We start from the raw sequence: 19,101 nt of genomic DNA on the forward strand, positions 1-19,101 counted from the left end.
CTTCCACTTGATTTCCAAAACACGAGTCTGGGTAAAGAAAACCAAATATCTTACACCTTAGAAATGACTGAAGCCATTTTAGCTTTAGTACACTATTCATTCATTCATTTTAACAATGTCTCCTTTTCTGTTGTAATGGTGCTTATTTTTCCAAATGAAAATAAACACGACAGTAAAGGGTGTTCTGTACAACCTTCTGCCCTCAGGTCAAAGGTGAATGTGGTTTTACAGCCTGTCGTGAAAGATGATTGGAGGGAAGGAAAATGGAACTGAAAGTCATCCATAGTGCCAGTTCAGTGTCAGTCATCCGAGGCTGGGAAACGGGAAACACAACCATGGACGGCGCTGCTTTGCGTCGGACATGCATCGGTCTTATTGTGTCTGTTTTGATCCATGTGGTTACTGAAAGTCCAATAGGTGAGTACAGGATTGAATATGTTCATCACCAGCTAAACACAATGATTACACAGGAAACCGGAGCCTAAGAAAGCAGTTTTGTAGTAAAATGAAAACGTGGGCCTTTACTGTTTAAACGTTTCTAAAGTGACTCTTCGGTCAAATTAACCAATCTGAGAGTGAAGTGTTTGATGTTTTTTTTGTTTTTTTGTCTACAATAAGAGGACGAGTCTTTCGTTTGTGCACTTCAGACCTGAAGAGGAAACATTATACGGGAGAATTTTACTGCCATAAAATTACTCCTTATTTGTTGGGTCCATGGTTCAATAGAAGATACTATTTCTGTATCTTCTATATTTCAACTGAAAAGTTTAATATTTAATGTTCATCTGGTGTAGACCCATCTTGTTATAAAACCCAAACTTTTCTCTCCTTCAGGTCCTTCACAACGAAAAACAGACCCTCAAATTACAGCTTGAGGGTAGCTGAGTAACTTCTCCTGTCCTAAAATATTGTTAAACATTTAACAAATTCAAGTTCTGCTTTTGAAAGAAACATCTGATATAATAAACAGAACATCTTTAAGTTGTTAGAGTCTTTGGTGTCTGGGATGGTATTGTCTTGGTTTTATGTTTCACAATCTGTTGATTCTCTCAACCAGTTTTGTAATTTTATAAAGATTTGAAGAACTATAAGTAAAATATTTTGTTGGTTTGCTCTCATTATTAATTATTAAAAAGAAAAAAGGTTTGGTAACCTTAACTAATCTAAAACAGGAAAGTGTTAGTCTCATTTATTGTCAAATAATGAACCTGCAAGTATTTGTGCTTTTTACAGTGCAACTAATATAACTATTATGCAATGAAAGCTGATTAATTCACTTTAGGGATTGTGTATCAATCTGTGGCTGAACCTAATAGTTTAAATAATAGTTTATTGTATCAATTGTTAGTTTACTACCAAGTAGTTTTGGTTGTGTGATTTTTACATTTAATGGTGTAGAAACAAAGGATGACCTAAAATATTAGTAGAACTCTGAACATTTGGTCTTGGGAGACTAATCCTTGACTCCTTTTCCTGGGATAGATATAAAAAGAGCATGTGGAGATTTTCTTCGAAAAGCTAACAGACACATCATTTTCCATGTACCTTTGTGTACAACGAGGAGATTCAGAGTCTGAGAACGAAGAACACGAGCAGCAGAACATTTAGTTATAAGCTGACAAAGACAATCAGGAGCCTGGACACGTAATGCTCTGAATGTCAGCACAAGAACTCACTTCTTAAATAAACAAAGAACCTTTCTTATCACCAAACACAGTTGTGCATGTTTTATACCTCATTCTGATTTCCAGTGGTACTATTTTAAAGATCTCCCTCTTTATGATATCACAACGTCTCACCAGGCTTGGTAAGAACAGGAAGTGCAGCTTGTCACTAAAAGCACAAAGAAGAAATACCGTTCTTCAAAATAAAAGCACTAATGACCACAATGTGTCACAGTTGGATCCCAGCAATAGCATTTTTTTTTTTGTTCCCCACCAGGGGGTCCTTTTTGTGGGCTCTAGTGTCCCTTTTATCATAGTAGGCTGACAGGAAAGGGGGGAAGACATGCGGCAGATGTCGTCGGGTCCGGGAATCGAATCCGCGACAGCCGCGTCGAGGACTGGGGGCCTCCAGGCGTGGGGCGCGCTAACCTCTACGCCACCGTAGCACGCCCCAAGCAATTGCATTTTAACCATTTACAGAAATTTACAGGAATTCTTTGATTTTTCTATTGTGTAAATCTGTGCAATTTTAGCAATATTTTCTTCTTTGAACTTCGGTGAAAAAAACCTGAATGATGTCATTCTGCAGATTTCCTTAAAGTTAATTCTGTTTCTGCAGGTAGCACCACCATAAACTGTGTTTCAGCGTCTAGCACTATAGATCTGGGTCCTGTGGACGAAGGATATTCAGGTAAAATGATAAAAACAAATAATTTAATTAAGATTAGAAATACATAAATTAAGACTGACTTTCTCCGTTGAGTATACCTTTTCTCTATTATGTTATGATCACACAAACAGATCATTTATTGGTAACTGGATTTAATCAATTCATGAAAAAATGTAAGTTTATCAGATAATTTTTGGCTGCTGCAGGTGACGTGGAGCTGGTGTCCGATATCCCAGCTGGAACTATCGTGACTCTGGAGCAAAACACTTATCCTGAGCATCTTCAGTTTCTGGAGTTGAACTTTGAACCAGGGGACACCACAGCGACTGTTCGCACCAAGAAGCCGCTCGACGCCGAAGCCGAAATATTCTTTACGGTACGGTCCCCCATTTTGTTGTACCTGAATTTATTTGCTGAATGAGATGTACAGCATAATATATGCTAATGTTACACGTCTCAGGTGAAATGAAACTGCTGTAACAAATGATGTTTTGTATTCTTGTCTCTGCTACTCCTTTCTTCCGCGTGGGAAGCCTGTAACAAGAACGGCTCCAGTGAATGAGAGAGCGACCGCCGTCTTCTTCCCCAAACTCTGTCTTCATTACAAATTCTCAACATTGTAAAATCATGAAATTAGACAATAACTTTTTTTCTGTGCAATCATTTTCAAAGTATCATTCTGTTGCTCCAAAACAACCATATTCTATTCACTTCAACAAACAGTATCAGCTCCCACCAGCTGTGACCACGCCCAAGGGCCAAATCAAAATAACTCAACAATCAATTTAAATCTGTAAGATGTACATAAAAAGAAAACCTATTTCTTATGTGCAATGAAATTGTAAAGCTAATAATGCCCTTGCATTATAATAATTCTGAAAAAAATATATAATCATGTGATTAGTTACATAATTTAAATTGGAAATATTTAGATAACTAAACCTACATTAAGCAATAAATAACTACGCTAAAATCGATTACACAGTATGGGGGGGGGGGGGTAACGTCTAAAAAAATATATATATTTGCAACTCTGATGAGAACCGATTATATGTAGCAAAGAAAAAAAAAGTAACATCAACGCTTCCGATTAACAGATAACACAATGAGTCAGGATACAACCGTAATCTAACAAAATTGGGTCGGGAAGTGTATAGGTAACTTGAAACATGTAGCGAACTCTTATAACGGCTGTTTCACGACCGTTATTGCTACAATCTTGCTAACCGCAATCATGAACAAAATCCCTTTTTTTTCTCTATCTTTTGTAATCGTGAAATTGGTATGTAATCGTGAAATTGGTACGAAATTAATTTGTAATTTAACATTTCTTTAACGTTTACAGTTTCCACCAGCTTCTCATCACTAACCTGTAACAAGAACAGCTCCAGTGAATGAGAGAGCGACCGCCGTCTTCTTCCCCAAACTCTGTCTGAGGGGCGAGGGGGCGGGGCTCCTCACTCTAGGTCTCCTGGTGGAGCGCTGTCTATAATTTGGTTCCCTTTTTTTTTCTTTTTTTTTTTTTAATTTGACGTGATATTTTGGTAAATTTCACTCTAAAAAAACATATATAATGCATTGCAATAATTTATGTGGTGGCTTATACACTTAAAATTTCCTGACTATATAAACAAATGACGGTTACAATCTTTCACTTTATAGTGTATCACACAAACACGTTTCAGCAGAACTAATGTCCACTGTGTTTTTATGTTGCAGAATGACAGGGTTTTGCAATACATATTACTGTGCAATGATGATTTGAAGGTGGGTGAAATTCCAAAATATGGAGCAAACATTGCAAACTGACTGAATAACATCTAAAACCCGTCACTTTCTGTTTTTATTTTTACAGTACAACAACTCCCGCAGGCTGATAATCAATGATATCAATGACAACAGTCCAGTATTTGATAAGACGTTTTATTCTCAAACAGTTTCAGAGGTAAGTGAATATCTTGAAAGGAACTGTAAACCTTTCACACATCTGCAACATCTAAGAGAAATAATATTGGTGATGAATTATTCAATATGATCAAATTAAATGTTCAACTTTCTGCCTTCACTTTTCATTGTTTTCTCAAAGAAATGAGGAAGACACCATTTTATCTCTCCTCTTTTTCTCCCTCAATCGTTCTGTTGTCTGGTTTTCCAGAGTCTGTCCGTGAGCACGGAGGTTCTGCGAGTGACAGCCGTGGATGCAGACAGCACACCTGAATTCAACCTCCTGACATACACCTATGTAAGAACTTTGCAATCAATATCGTTAAATAACAATACTAATAGTATAGTGTATGTTTTATGCATATAAACCCTGAAGCAGGTGAGGAAATCTCACCTGTAATTCTGACAAGTAAATTAAGCACATGAGAAGTAAAATAGATGTTAATAATGATGAGAGAAAATCAATTTGTTCTCTTGAATTTTCTATAAATTGCTTTTCTTATTGGTAATTTCAATATTTTTATGGTCAAAGTCGCAGAATTTACGCATTACATGAAAGAAGACCGGAGTGACAGCAGGCGCATGCCCATTGCTGTCTCTCTTTATATCGCCAATGTACTTATTTAATTACAAATTTTCTACATATGTTGATGTTCCACAGTCTGTTTGGTATATTTAATGAATGTGTGTGACATATTTAGTCTTTCTGATTGGCCATAAATATGCAGTGAAAGTGCGCAAGGTAAGGCAGAAAGTACCATGCCTCACTGGTAGGGGGCAGTGCTGAGCCCTATAGACACAACGAGCAACAGGTGCTCTTCTTCTACACATTGAAAAGACTGAAAACAATCAGGGAGGGAGAAGGACCTCGCTGCAAAAAAACAAAGGGGAGGAGACGGAGCACATGGCAATTTTATACCTTAAATGGGGCCATTGTGCTCCGGAAATGATTATCCGCGGTTTTCCGTTTTTATTTTATTTTTTAAATCTGTGATATATCTTCACCTTTAGGAAAGAGTTCCTGTTTTTATTTTTCAGCATGTATCTGAAAATCTGTCTCTTATTTACTTCAACGCAGCTCCTAGTTCTTAACTAATTCTCTAGCTAAATCTGCTACTGCCTCTAGTGGCGTGGGGTGGTAAGACAACAAAAAAATAAAATTCCACGTCTTTATTATTTACTATTAATTCCAGCATTACTGGCACCTTAAAAGATAAATTCTCTAATAAAACATCATACCTTTTCATTTTCTTAAGGTTGTAGAGCCAATTAAATGACATAAACAAACATTTGACACCAACGTTTTGCTCCACCATGCGTTACGGTGACTAGTATTTTTACTAATATTTTCTAGCCATTTACAATCATTGTATTTTCCATTCTAATTGTATGATAATTAAGCCTATTAAGTGCATTAAATGTTAAGTATGTTTTGGTTTTCTACAAATGTTCTGCATATCACTGAATGCTGATGTCATCGTTCTCCTTCTAGACTCCAGAAACAGCAGACTTTTCCTTAACAAACTCCGGGGCGTTTATCTTAATGAGGCGTCTGAACTACAGCGTAGTACCAAAGTACAATTTTATTGTCACTGCCAGGGTAAGAACACACACAGTGATACAACATATTTATACAGTCTGATTTATTTAACTCCATCATAAATATGCCATCCCTTTCTTTGTTCCTGTTGTTGCAGGACATTGGTGGAAACAATGACACAACCTCAGTTGAGATCATTGTAGACATTGATGACTTAAATCCCTTTTTCAACCACAGTCTCTACCAGGCTGCTGTTCCAGAGAACCAGGTGAGTCTCATTTACTGAGTTTTAACTAATTTTCTGTGTGTGTAAAGCAGAAATTTATTTCAAACTGAAAGAGTTGCTCTGAAGAACAGACTGACTTTGTTTCAGGTTGGGGTTCTCAGTGAAATAAAACCAGAACCAATAAAGGCCCAAGATGGAGACACTGGAATCAACATGACGATAACATACAGCATCACTTCAGGTACAGAAAACCTGCAGTTCAGACATGTTCACCATAAAACAGAGACTGAGCATATTGATCAGTCATGTACATATAAAAATATGCATGTTTGTTCAGTCTCTCCTGCCGAGTACCAAGCAAACTTCAACATCGATGCCAACACCGGAGCTCTATCTGTGGTGACGTCGTTTGACAGGGAGGAAATGGTCAGCAGTGAAATCTCTGTCAACATCAAGGTATTATTGTTTATTCCCAGCCTCTGGAAGAAAATGAAGAAAACTCGATCATCATTAGTGATATTACAAGTGTACAGCTGAAGCCATAAATTTACATACACCAAATAAAAGACACAAATACTCTTTGTGAAGTTACATCACAGCAAACTTCTCTTGTTTTAGGTCAGTTAGAATTACCAGAATTATTTCTATTTTCTAAATGCCACAATAAGGAGAAAAGGAGTATGTCAGATTTATTTATTAATGTGTTTAAGATCAGAAGTTTACTTACATTTTCACTGCATTTGAACTCTATTCATGGTTTTTGTCCTCAAGCCTCTGACAATAGTTTGCTGGAGTTCTGGTCCATTCCTCCTGACGGACCTGGTGGAACTGGGTCAAGTTTTCTGATAGTCCACATTTTATGTTTTTATTTTCTTTGGGGAATTTTTTACTTTCCTTTATAAACAGTCATTATGATCATATATAAATATGTACAAAATATATTTAATGTGTCAAATAAAATGCAAAATAGATAAATAGAAATGGAAGCTAATTTGGCTACCAAGTATAAATAAAAAGACTTAGATACATAAATTAAACTGTTGTGATTTAACAGAACATTACTTTTATAAGATGTTAAGAAGTGTTTCTCCTTCATGTTTTTTTAGAGCGCAAACATTTTGTACAAAACTAAGATAAGGAAATCTTTCCTTTAAAAACCCTCAACACCAAAATATATCACATAAAGAAACCCTGCAAAAAGTAAAAGCTTGTAGACGATTCCTAATGATCTGGAACTTGTTCATTTTCATTTCTTCCATCGGTCACAGACATTTCCAGTGAAGTAATGACTGATGATGAGCTCCAGCCTCACCTTTTGCTTTACCAACACTAAACAAAGTTTGTTATACATCTTTCCTAAAGTTTTAAAGCAAGTTGTTTTTTTACCAGTATTATTGTCAATATGATATGACCCACACATAAGTGGAACTAGTACTTTTTCATCAATATTAAGAAAATACATGGACTTAAAACAAACTCATATCTTGCTGAAAAGTTGCTTATAAGCAACTTATTTTATGTTTTCAAGTATACTAAGATATTTGCGCTAGAAAATATACCAAAAATACTTGGTAAGATTTTGTATTTTTGCAGTGTGTATGAACACTTATGCTTTCATCTGTATATTTAGAATAAAAATATATTACAAGTTAAGAAAACCATGACATGGATTCAGTGTAGCTTTGAGCTCAGTGTGTATGAAAGATGACTGTGTGTCTGCAGGCGGCCCAGACAGACGACCCCCTGAAGACGGCTGATGCTGTGGTGTCCGTCACGGTGGAAGACGTGAACGACAACGCTCCAGAGTTCGATCAGTCGATCTACAACGTCTCCCATCTGGTGAACTCCCTCGCTAATAACATCACTGATTTGGACAAGGTGGGTTTTCCTACCATCGTAACGGTTCTTTTGCACTTTCTAATCGCGTAGATGAAAACTGAATAGAGCTCACTGGGGAGGCTGAAGAGTGTGACCCCTCTGTAATTGGAGCACTTCCTCCAGACTTCCTTTTTCAACAGGAAGTCTGGAGGAAGTCTGAGACAGCAAAACAGGAGTCTGCCAATCCAGACTGAAATTCTCCAATGGCCACTTCGTTTACACCAGTGATACTTTTGACATTAACAATTAGAAGTTGTTTCACTAAAAAACGGCCCATTTTCCAGAAGCAAAAACTGTTACTTTACTAAAAAACAGACTGATATTTTTGGGCTGTTTTTAGAAGCAGCTCAAACCTAAATGGAAGTTCAAAAACATGAAAAGTGAATTTTGCATAATGGGCCCCTTTTAAAGCAGCTATTCAGTACATTTGTTTGCAAAACAATGTTTTAAGTCAAACCTTGCGCTCTAGAACATCACCACTATCAGAGTGAGCATCACGGACGACGACAACGACAACAAACCCGAGTTCAGCTCCAGCAGCTGCGACTCCAGCATCCTGGTGAAAGACGCAGAGAAGGGGAAGCTGCTGCTGACGCTCAGAGCCACCGACAAAGACATCGGAAACAACTCGCTTATCACCTACAGGTTCGCTCAAAACTCACATTACCACCACAAACTGCAGTTTACAGAGATCTATAGTAACAGACAAACACAAAATATGACGAAGTTAATTTTAAAGGGTCTTTCTTGTTTTTCGCAAAGGCAAAAAAGAAGAGATTAAAATTGAGGCTTACTTTGTAAAATCAAGGCTGAACATTGATATTATAGAAACTCTCCAATCTGATGGAGAAAAACCTGAATGTGTTGAAGCTGATAGAAACATACAGCAAAAGACTTGACTACTCCAAAAGGTGGTTCTCCAACGTGTCACTTTCATATGTACAAAAAGCATTTTGCGTTTTTATAAGTTTTTATCTAAAAAATGTGAAAATCACATGTTATTTGCCATCCATTCAACAGCTTTGTATTACTTCGTATTAGTGAAAACATTGAAAAATTAAATTGAGAACTTATGAAAACCATGTATTTCAATCAAACACATCTTTTAAAAAAAAATATATTCCTGCATTTACATCTTTATTTCTGGTTTCAGTTTCTCTGAAGGAGATTCGCCACATTTGGCCTTAGACAGCAAAACAGGAGAAGTGACGCTGACCTCTGACCTTGCTGATGTAACTGAAGACACCACACTGGTCCAGACGGCCGAGGCCACAGATCATGGCAAACCTCCGCTCAGCGCCACAGGTCAGTTTTTCTTGTGTATTTAGGCATTAGTGCTGAAACTGTGAAGGTCCTGAGGCTGCAGACATCCTGAACTTTATCCACACACCTCATGGTGCACCAACAATATAACAGCAGTAACTTCAAACCAGCAAACAATCAAACATTTTTATCATAGGTAAACGGGTAAAACTGGCTGCAGGAATATTATGGATAAATATATAAAGCAGTAAGACTGGTGAAACTGAATCTGTGCTTCTTGTACAGCAATAAACTAGAAAGGCAACAACTGAATCCTGAAATTCCCTTAAAAATGTCATCCGCTGTCCGATCATTTAAAGACTGTCTGGTTTCTTTTTTCTTAAATATGCCTCTGAACCCTACTTGAAAATTAAAACTTTGAATAAGGTTCAGAGTGTGATCTGACAACAGGAGACAATATAATGGTTTTATACCAAAGACAACAAATGGAGAGACACTGGAGAGACATTCTCCTGTTTATCTGCAGAAAACATGCAACCTGCAGTGTGTATTCAGGTGTGTATTGAGGTTAATTTGGTGAGAGTTCATAAGCATTTAGAATAAAAACATTACCATCAGATCCATAAAGCCATAATAATTATCTTTTAGTTACATTTTTCAACAAGTTACCCTCAACCTGTTGGAGTCACATCTACTCCATCCATGGATTCTGTTTTGTGCATAAACACTTTCAGCTTAACTAAAAACATTTAAACTTTTATACGCGTGGTAATTTAAGGTGCTTCACAGAAAAAATAAGTTCTTGTGTTACTGTTTGAGTTTTATGATTTTATGGTCTCCTGTCACTTTAAATCCAAATAAGCCATTATAATTTGTGACCTTACTGTACAGGTCTAGTAATAATCTCAAAGTTGAAGACAGAGAAATGAATGCCTCCTGATGTCCATTGCTCTGAATGCCAAGTAAAAGAATCATCTTTTTACCCTCTAATGTCGTGTGCATCCACAAAATTGGTCCCATCTGCAGCTCTGGTGGTGGTGAACATCAGGATCAATAGTTCTGAAGGCGTGGCGTTCCAGAGCTCCTCCTACAACTTCAGCCTGAAAGAGAACCAGAATCCGGGGGTCACTGTGGGGCAGGTCTTCGCCTCCTCAGGAAATGACCTGTACGAGGTTTCCTATGAACTGAGAACACACAAAGACCTGTTCTCCATCAACAGCAGTGGTACCATCTTTACCACAAAACAGCTGGACAGGGAGGAGCAGGAGTGGTACATCCTGGAAGTGGAGGCTGTGGACACGCGGACGCCTCCCACATCAGCAGTGGCTCTGGTAACAACATCATCACACATCTATCATCACAAACTGTCTTCATTGTTGCTTTCATACCAACAAAATGGACTTTCTGCATCTCTCAGGTCAGAATTCAGGTGGAGGACGTAAACGAGCCGCCAGAGTTCTCCTCGGACGATTATGAAGCCTCTGTGTTCAGCATCTCTCCGTACAAAACCCCAGTCATCCAAGTGAAGGTAAACACACCCAGCTCCCATCAGCTGGTTGGGAAATGTGCTTCTGAACATGTTTATCTCCACCCAGTGAGATTGCAGGAACAGTTCCTGTAAAGGCCATAAACACATGGCTGTGTACTTTGACCTGAAACCTTCCTTCCATTAAAGTGGTTAATGTGTCAACAATCTGCAGTCACATTGTCAGGAATGTGAAGGAAGCTCATTGTTTCTTTATCTTTTTGTTAAGAGCAGAAATATCCTCTGATCATTTGCATCCTTTTTATCTTATTTATGTGAGCCAGATATAGACCAACTAAGATTGGAACGGGAAAGAAAGAATAAAAACAAAAGTGCATACCAGTATATCAGTGTGTATTATTAGGATATGTGGAGAGAGAGAAATAAACCAGAGCACCAACACACACAAATAAAGTACAAATAGGTTGATTAATACATTACTGCAAAATCTGGCTGCAGATATTTAACATCCCTAAACCATTTTCTATCGTCCGACCTGACGACACACAGCGCCTCCTTCTGGCCGGAGGATCACGTTCAGCACGTCTTCCTCATCTGTACACAATATACACACTATTCATTGAATATCCTCAGAAAATCACATATAACTGAGGCAACACCAGTCTCTTAGCAGGGATGATAGAAATCAGTCTGTATGCTCCAAACTCTGAACGCTCTTTTCCCTCCTGGGGAATAGAAGCGACAGCAGCTTCACTCCAGGTTGGTGGTTCTTTGAGTCTGAGGGCAGCACTGCATGGAAACAGCTCAGCTGTCTGGGTCCAGAGACTCGTGGGCCCTCAGCCTGGACAGCTCACTCAGCTCTCAAGACTTCATTATTTCCCTCAGAGGCAAATTACAGCGTTCTGGGCGTGAAGGACAAAGCGTTGGACAGGACAAGACATTTTAATACAGAAATCTGGGTTTATTTAAAAGTGCGTATAATAGCTGCTTATTTTTCAAAAGTTACTTTTAATCCGACAAACATGCCTCATCTGAATACATTTTCTACAGCAACATTAAGGAGTTTTCTTCCTTCCTTCCTTCTTTCCTTCCTTCCTTCCTTCCTTTTCTCCTCCCTCCCTCCCTCAGGCCTCGGACCCTGATGTTGGAGACAGCAGTCGTCTGGTCTACAGTTTGCCAGCAGGAAACTCCTTCTTTGAACTGGAGTCGTCTTCAGGTTTGCTGTTTTTGGTGTCGGCAGCAGATCTGGGTGGAATAAACGTCACAATGAAGGTGAAGGCCACAGATCCTCATGGACTTTCTGCTACCAGCAGAGTGAAGGTAAAAGCCTAAACCTGAGAGTTGGTTGTTCAGTTGGCTTCTGATCCCTTACAGGTTTTACTGGTTCAACACCAACAATCACACAAACATTTCCCACTCAAAAGACAGAACATTCAGTCCCTTTACATTTTCAGGCCTGGTGTTTATTTTGCAGTTATTAATAGGTGATCGGTAGTTGATTAGCTAATTTAAACGTTTGCTCTGCTGGTGATCTGTCTGAGAGTTGCATCGTCTTTTTTTGTTTCTTTTGTTACTGAACTGAAGCACAAATTCTGATGCACATCAACATCTTACAGTTTTTTAATTAAAACTTTTCACTGACCTGTGAAAAGTTTTACTCTTGCATCTGGTTATCTAGTTATCATAGTGTTGACGATTAGCACCAAACCAATATTCTATTGAAAATGAGACATTGGTTTGTGAAATTTGTATGTCATAGTGTTTTGTTTATATTCTTAAGACTTTTCTAAATGTATTTGGAATATTTTAAGTGTGAGATCTCGGATTTTGGCCCATGCCAATTTGTTTTTAAATGTCTCTAAATATAGTAAGAAAGGCACTGAGTTGGTAAAAGTGGGGTAACTGTTAACTGCAGACCTGACCTGGTGGACGGTCTGTCAGTCAAACGTTTCTCACTGCAGAGCAGAAAAGGACAGACACTGATTTTAGACCTTTGTTAAGGTAGATAAGATTGGCTTCATATGTAAGTATTGGCCGATCACCAATTAAGGAATTAAGGAAATCAGTGCCGGTAAATCCACTGGCTGATAAATCAGTTCACCCATAACATTTACTCCTCCCCCAGAAAAGATTGCTGCTCAATTTTGTGTTTAGAAAATATTGTAGAGGTGTTAAAAATATGTAGTAAATTCAAGTTTACTACCTATTTTATCCTTATATCCTTATACAACGATTCCTGTATCCTTGTACAAGTCTAGGATTCCTGTATAAACCCTGTTGCAAATCACGAAGTGGAGAACGTCTTCATAAGACACTGACTGTGAAATAATCAACTCAAACGCGTCTCAATAAAGGTGTCAAAAACCATTTTTATTTCAACTAATCAGCCAGAAAAAAACACCTTTTTAGGGCTTTCATGGATAAGAACCATGATAACATTCAAAATACTTGTTCAAAGTTGCCCCGTTGCTCATATTCAACCCATTTTATCATCCATATCCAAGAATTGAAGGCGATGTGCAGGACATGCGCAACACCTGATCAGTGAATTATTGCAGGACAACACCTGACTTCACAGGTCCGCTGTGACTTCAGTCTTCACTGACCACAGCCTGACATTGAAGCGTCCGCTTCATGGCAGAAACCACAACATGGAGTTGTTCCATTTTGTTTAGCAGGCTGCAGACGTCCATGTTGGTAAAAGTCACAAGTGGAAACTCATCCACGTAATGAGGCACCTTGTACTGCATTCGTTTCACACTTTGAGGCAGGTCTTCACATTGATGACATGCTTTGGTGCTTTTTATGTGGCCTTTGACCTTTGCTGAGAAGTGCAAAGGTCATTGGACATTTTTTTCCACTCTGAGTTAAGTGCTGATGACCAGCAGAACATTCTCATTGGATCCTTCCTTCCTGTTGCAGGTTGTGGTTCAGGGCAGCAGCGACGTGACGTTCATCTCTCTGAATAAGCCAGTAAACATTGTGGAGGAAAAGACTCCAGAGCTGGAGGAGTACGTTCATGAATAAAGTTTATTTTCTGATGTGTTTCATCCATTCCTGTTGTCATATCGTGGATTTGTTTTCTCTCAGGGCTTTAAGTAAAACTCTGGGCTGGACGGTGAACATAACCCAGGTGTGGAGCTCTGATGGAGAAGAAAGCCGAATGCTGAGGGCGTCGGTCAAGACTCTGGTCAGCTTAGTCGCTTTTGATGACGATGGAGCTGTTGAACCTCAGGAAGTCTCAAAGTAGGAGTTTAATTTTTGACTCAAATGTGCTCCGTTTGTAGAAGCAGCAGAAACCCAAATGGACGTACAAAAAAAGTGTCAAATGTGTTTTTTTGGTTAATAGACCCCTTTTAAAGCTTCAAGTTGTCTGTTTGATTTTCCAGGAAACTGCAGAGCGAGTCTGAAGAGGTGAGAGCGGCGCTGGCCAAGGTTTTGGGAAACGATGTTCAGTTTGAGGTGGAGACGGAAAAAGAGCCTCCAGGCTCCAGCTCAGACCCAACTGTACTCATCGTTCTGGGGGTTTTGCTTGGCCTGGTTTCAGTGGTTCTGGTTCTGACTCTTTCTGTATTTAAAAGGTGAGCCTCAGACTGCTTTCAGCTTCAAAAGCAGAAAATGTCAGACTTTTCAAACTCTGACATGTTCAAGTTTTCCAAGAGATTAGTGTCACAATTTCTGAGTTTTTGATGGAAATCTCCTCCTCCTCTTGTATAGATCTAAAATGGTCCTGATGCATCGCAATGAAACCAAAACTGTAGAAAAATACTTTTCCGTTTTTATACAGTTTTTTGTAATATAACTTCTAAAAACGAGTACGTGGATAAACCAAAAATCTCCAGAAAGTGTCGGTTTGTTTTACCGGTTAACCATGAGAGGAATCACTATGATAAATAATTATTAAATGTAAGCTTTCCTTAGCTTGCAGCACATTTCTAAAGTTTAGTTGTTTTTTTTCTTAAACTGTTTGTTAAATCCATCAATAACGCAGCGACAGCAGTAGTCAGTATAAGAAGCTTAAATCATGACTATAAATACCATTTTCCAGTTAAATCTTTGTAATAACAGTATTATGAACACTGTGATCAGAAGATGCTCTTTATTTATTGCCCCTATCAAATAAACAACAAAATTTAAAAAAACAAACATTGTTTTCAACTGAGCTGTTTTGTTGCATTTCAGGAAGATGCAACAAAACGAAAAGCGGAGACGGTCCATTTCATTCCAGTGGGACGTAGGTGTCATCTTTGAAATGTTTCAGTGAAATATTTCATCAATTCAACCATTTACACAAAAGGCTAATCGTTTGTTTGTGCTACAGATGTGAACAAATCCATGTTTGTGTTTGACGAGACGATTGCCTGATGAGGACGGTTCATCAAACCAAGACTCAGTGCTGCCTTCATGCACCAGAACAACAATCTTAGACTGTTTTATTTATTTGACATCTGCGACTTTAAATTATCCTTTAAGCACATCAGAGTTTTGTCTCTAGTTAAATTTGAAGGTTTGCCAACATGAATGGGATCCCATTTCTAGATTAATGTCTGTGCAAATCTACTTAATGAAAGTGTTTTATTGGAAAGTTTATCAAAGCAAATCACAGTAACCTCTACAAGCTTCCCTTACATCACTTGAAACAACAATTAGGAACAAATCAAGACACGGCATCAATCCAGGCTGTTATAATGTGCTGATTTCTAACTCATAATACAGATAATTCACGTATTAAATGAAACATTAATCAATAATCTGATGTTACACGATGAGAATGTTATTCTGTTTTTTTTTGTCTTGGAGTCTTTTATAAAGGCTCCAATACTGGCTGTTCTGTGACTTTGTTTTATACTTTTGTATTTATGTGCTGAACAAATTTGATTGGTTGATTCAATCAACCAATCAAAAATCAATACATTTTGGAAGGAGGTGAGAGATAACTGAAAAAGTTTCTGTCAAAGGAAATTTCACTGGATCCTAAATTGTTCCCATTTGCTTTCTACTAATTTCAGTAAAACTGTGAAATCTTTTTCACCAGGGGAAAAAAAAGAGCCCTAGTGCCACCTAGTGGTCAAAGCAGATATTGTCTAATTTACCACTGGGAAGAATAGTATATAATAGGAAATAAAACTGTATATTTTTGTCTTCTTGACATGTTTGAACCTGCCAGATGTTTGATAATGCTCAGTTATCCTGTTGTTTAAGAAGTTGTGTGTTTTTATTCATGTTGTTTTTTTAAACTTTTTATTTAGTTTTTATATCTCTGACTTGAGAGAGAATTATTACTATTGTGTAGTAATTATAAAAGATATAAAAGCTTAGATTGGTACATGATTGTATTAGTGTAAAAATAAAGTCATCTTATATTTATAGAAGTTCAACTTTGGTCTCAGTCTGTCTTTAAAATGGAGATAAACGTTCTGAGTTTTGATTCAAACGAGGATATTTACTCATGACCAAATGTTTGGAGACAGAAAGAAATGCAATTTTTTTTATAAAGTTTGCTGCTTTAGTTTTGAGATCTTTGTCACATTATTCTACGGTGTAAATAAGTTCAGTAAATCACATTTTATAGCTTTCTCAGACTTTTATAAAGGGTCAGGTTAGTGTATGGAGTTATGCTAAAGAATAGAAAACTAATGTTGGAAACATGTTTGTAGATATTTTGACATTTTTTTCCAAAGATGTTTGGAAAGAAGAAAAAAAATCAATTCATTTAAAGTGGGGGAACCATAAACTGTAATTTAAGTCATGTGTTAATGTTAAATTGCAATTATTTCTTACTTTATAACTTCACAGTTTCATGGTAAATGCCTCCACTGAGCTTTCAAAATGTTGATGCAAATTTTTCCTGCTGCAGAAACCGAATGATATTTCTGTTGTTGTGTAAAATATGAACAAATAAATTAAAGTGTTCCTGAGAGCGGTCTGAGTCATGAGTTCTGCTTTTATGCCTGTTAATCAACAGCTGCAGGTTTTCCGTCATTAATTATCAATTAAACTCAGGTTCATCATTTCAAACCTTTTTCAAATGAATTCAAGCAGAAAAAGCTACAGTAACCTTGTTGCAAAATGTGCACACCACAAAACTAATATTTTAAGTTTCGTAAGGATTAAATCAAACAAAAAGAGCCGAGCTTTTCACTTGTTTTTTAGCTGCAAAAAATGAAGCGTTCACTAAAGGAATGCTAAGCTATTGTATTTTAGGAAATAAAATGGTTTTTTTTCTTATTTAAAAAGGAATTTATTTATTATTGGCATCTTTTAATGTATTTCTAACATTGTATAAAAAAGACAAGTGGTTAAATAAAACCTTGAAAAATGCGGCAGTTTTTACATCCAAGTCATTTTAGTAAAAAATGTTAGTTGTTGCCTTTTATAAATGTACTTATTAAAAATGTAAATGTCTTCATCTGGTTCTTGGCCCAGTCTTGATGTTTCGGCCCGACTCACCTCTGAACTCCCAGTGCTGCCGTTTCCTCCATGTGTCCTGCAGCTCTGGATGCGACTAATATGACGACTCTGGGAAAGAAAAGGTTTGTTAGCTTCATGATTTTTAACAGTTCATCTTCTTTCCTCAAGTTTGACAATCTGTTGACTAAATACAACAAACATTTCACGCTCCTGTAGGCAGAAGACCAGGTTAAAGTTTTAACCTTTCAGTCCGAGTTGAATCCATTTTTGGGTCCATTTTTGCTCGAGATTCTTCACCAGGGGAAAAAAAGAGCCTTAGTGCCACCTAGTGGTCAAACAAGATGCCTGCCTTGATATTGGATGAATAAAAGATAAATAAAAAAGCACTTTATTTTAATCTTTTTATTAGGCTCTCTCATTTCCCCTCTACTTCCCTGGTCTTTGTTTCCACAGTGGCACTAATTCACCAGAAATAAAATGTTATCTAAATATGGAGTTCATCAAAATATTTGAACAGAACCTGAGTCACATTTCAAGAGGAAATCTGAGGCACTTGATTTCGAAAACACGAGTCTGGGTAAAGAAAACCAAATATCTTACACCTTAGAAATGACTGAAGCCATTTTAGCTTTAGTACACTATTCATTCATTCATTTTAACAATGTCTCCTTTTCTGTTGTAATGGTGCTTATTTTTCCAAATGAAAATAAACACGACAGTAAAGGGTGTTCTGTACAACCTTCTGCCCTCAGGTCAAAGGTGAATGTGGTTTTACAGCCTGTCATGAAAGATGATTGGAGGGAAGGAAAATGTAGGGAACTGAAAGTCATCCATAGCGCCAGTTCAGTGTCAGTCATCCGAGGCTGGGAAACGGGAAACACAACCATGGACGGCGCTGCTTTGCGTCGGACATGCATCGGTCTTATTGTGTCTGTTTTGATCCATGTGGTTACTGGAAGTCCAATAGGTGAGTACAGGATTGAATATGTTCATCACCAGCTAAACACAATGATTACACAGGAAACTGGAGCCTAAGAAAGCTGTTTTGTAGTAAAATGAAAACATGTGGGCCTTTACTGTTTAAATGTTTCTAAAGTGTCTAAAGTGACTCTTAAGTCAAATTAACCAATCTGAGAGTGAAGTGTTTGATGTTTTTATTTTTTTTTTGTCTACTATAAGAGGACGAGTCTTTCGTTTGTGCACTTCAGACCTGAAGAGGAAACATTATACGGGAGAATTTTACTGCCATAAAATTGCTCCTTATCTGTTGGGTCCATGGTTCAAGATCCACTTATCACTATTTCTGTATCTTCTATATTTCAACTGAAAAGTTTAATATTTAATTTTCATCTGGTGTAGCCCCATCTTGTTATAAAACCCAAACGTTTCTCTCCTTCAGGTCCTTCACAACGAAAAACAGACCCTCAAATTACAGCTTGAGGGTAGCTGAGTAACTTCTGTCCTAAAATATTGTTAAACATTTAACAAATTCAAGTTCTGCTTTTGAAAGAAACATCTGATATAATAAACAGAACATCTTTAAGTTGTTAAAGTCTTTGGTGTCTGGGATGGTATTGTCTTGGTTTTATGTTTCACAATCTGTTGATTCTCTCAACCAGTTTTGTGATTTTATAAAGATTTGAAGAACTATAAGTAAAATATTTTGATGTTTTTTTATGTTAAATAAGAAAATGTCATTACCTGCAATACGTGAAATTCACATTACTGCCATAAAATTGCTCCTTATCTGTTTCCATGGTTCAATAGAAGATACTATTTCTGTCTTCTATATTTCAACTGAAAAGTTTAATATTTAATTTTCATCTGGTGTAGCCCCATCTTGTTATAAAACCCAAACGCTCAAATTACAGCTTGAGGGTAGCTGAGTAACACTCTGTTTCCATTTAAAATGTAAGCTCAAGAAATAAATTATGTAAAAAAATAATAATAAAAACACGATTCTTTCGAAATTGGGCGGTTTTAGAAATGAGCTTTTAAACCATACAAAACATAAAAACC

The 19,101-nt window shown here is 37.3% G+C and overlaps 1 protein-coding gene and 2 long non-coding RNA genes across 5 annotated transcripts in view; 2 read left to right on the forward strand and 1 right to left on the reverse strand.

Annotated features, from left to right (window-relative positions):
* Window positions 1–246: 246 nt before the first annotated feature.
* The window catches only part of LOC122829495 (protocadherin-11 Y-linked-like), a 40,433-nt gene continuing 21,578 nt past the window's right edge, over window positions 247–19,101 (forward strand). For 2 of the 3 annotated variants that reach the window (XR_006370373.1, XM_044114091.1), the window contains exons 1-2: window positions 247–417; window positions 2,284–2,355. Coding sequence is in view for 2 of the 3 variants with exons in the window: in XM_044114091.1 (XP_043970026.1) it covers window positions 264–417; window positions 2,284–2,355 (226 nt within the window). In the remaining variant the exon portion in view is untranslated. Of the gene's footprint in view, window positions 418–2,283; window positions 2,356–2,540; window positions 2,711–4,053; window positions 4,102–4,189; window positions 4,280–4,489; window positions 4,577–5,770; window positions 5,879–5,975; window positions 6,087–6,191; window positions 6,286–6,381; window positions 6,501–7,766; window positions 7,923–19,101 lie in introns of all 3 variants that reach the window. The other variant, XM_044114092.1, reaches the window with a different exon arrangement.
* On the reverse strand, window positions 11,793–17,400 carry LOC122829496. Its single transcript, XR_006370374.1, has 3 exons — window positions 17,325–17,400; window positions 17,122–17,190; window positions 11,793–11,916 (listed from the first exon to the last, which is right to left on the reverse strand). It is a non-coding gene; the product is annotated as an uncharacterized LOC122829496 (long non-coding RNA).
* On the forward strand, window positions 17,117–18,045 carry LOC122829499. The gene is made up of 3 exons (XR_006370376.1): window positions 17,117–17,204; window positions 17,299–17,659; window positions 17,835–18,045. It is a non-coding gene; the product is annotated as an uncharacterized LOC122829499 (long non-coding RNA).

Source organism: Gambusia affinis, linkage group LG04 (assembly GCF_019740435.1).
Source record: "Gambusia affinis linkage group LG04, SWU_Gaff_1.0, whole genome shotgun sequence".
Classification (NCBI taxonomy): domain Eukaryota; kingdom Metazoa; phylum Chordata; class Actinopteri; order Cyprinodontiformes; family Poeciliidae; genus Gambusia; species Gambusia affinis.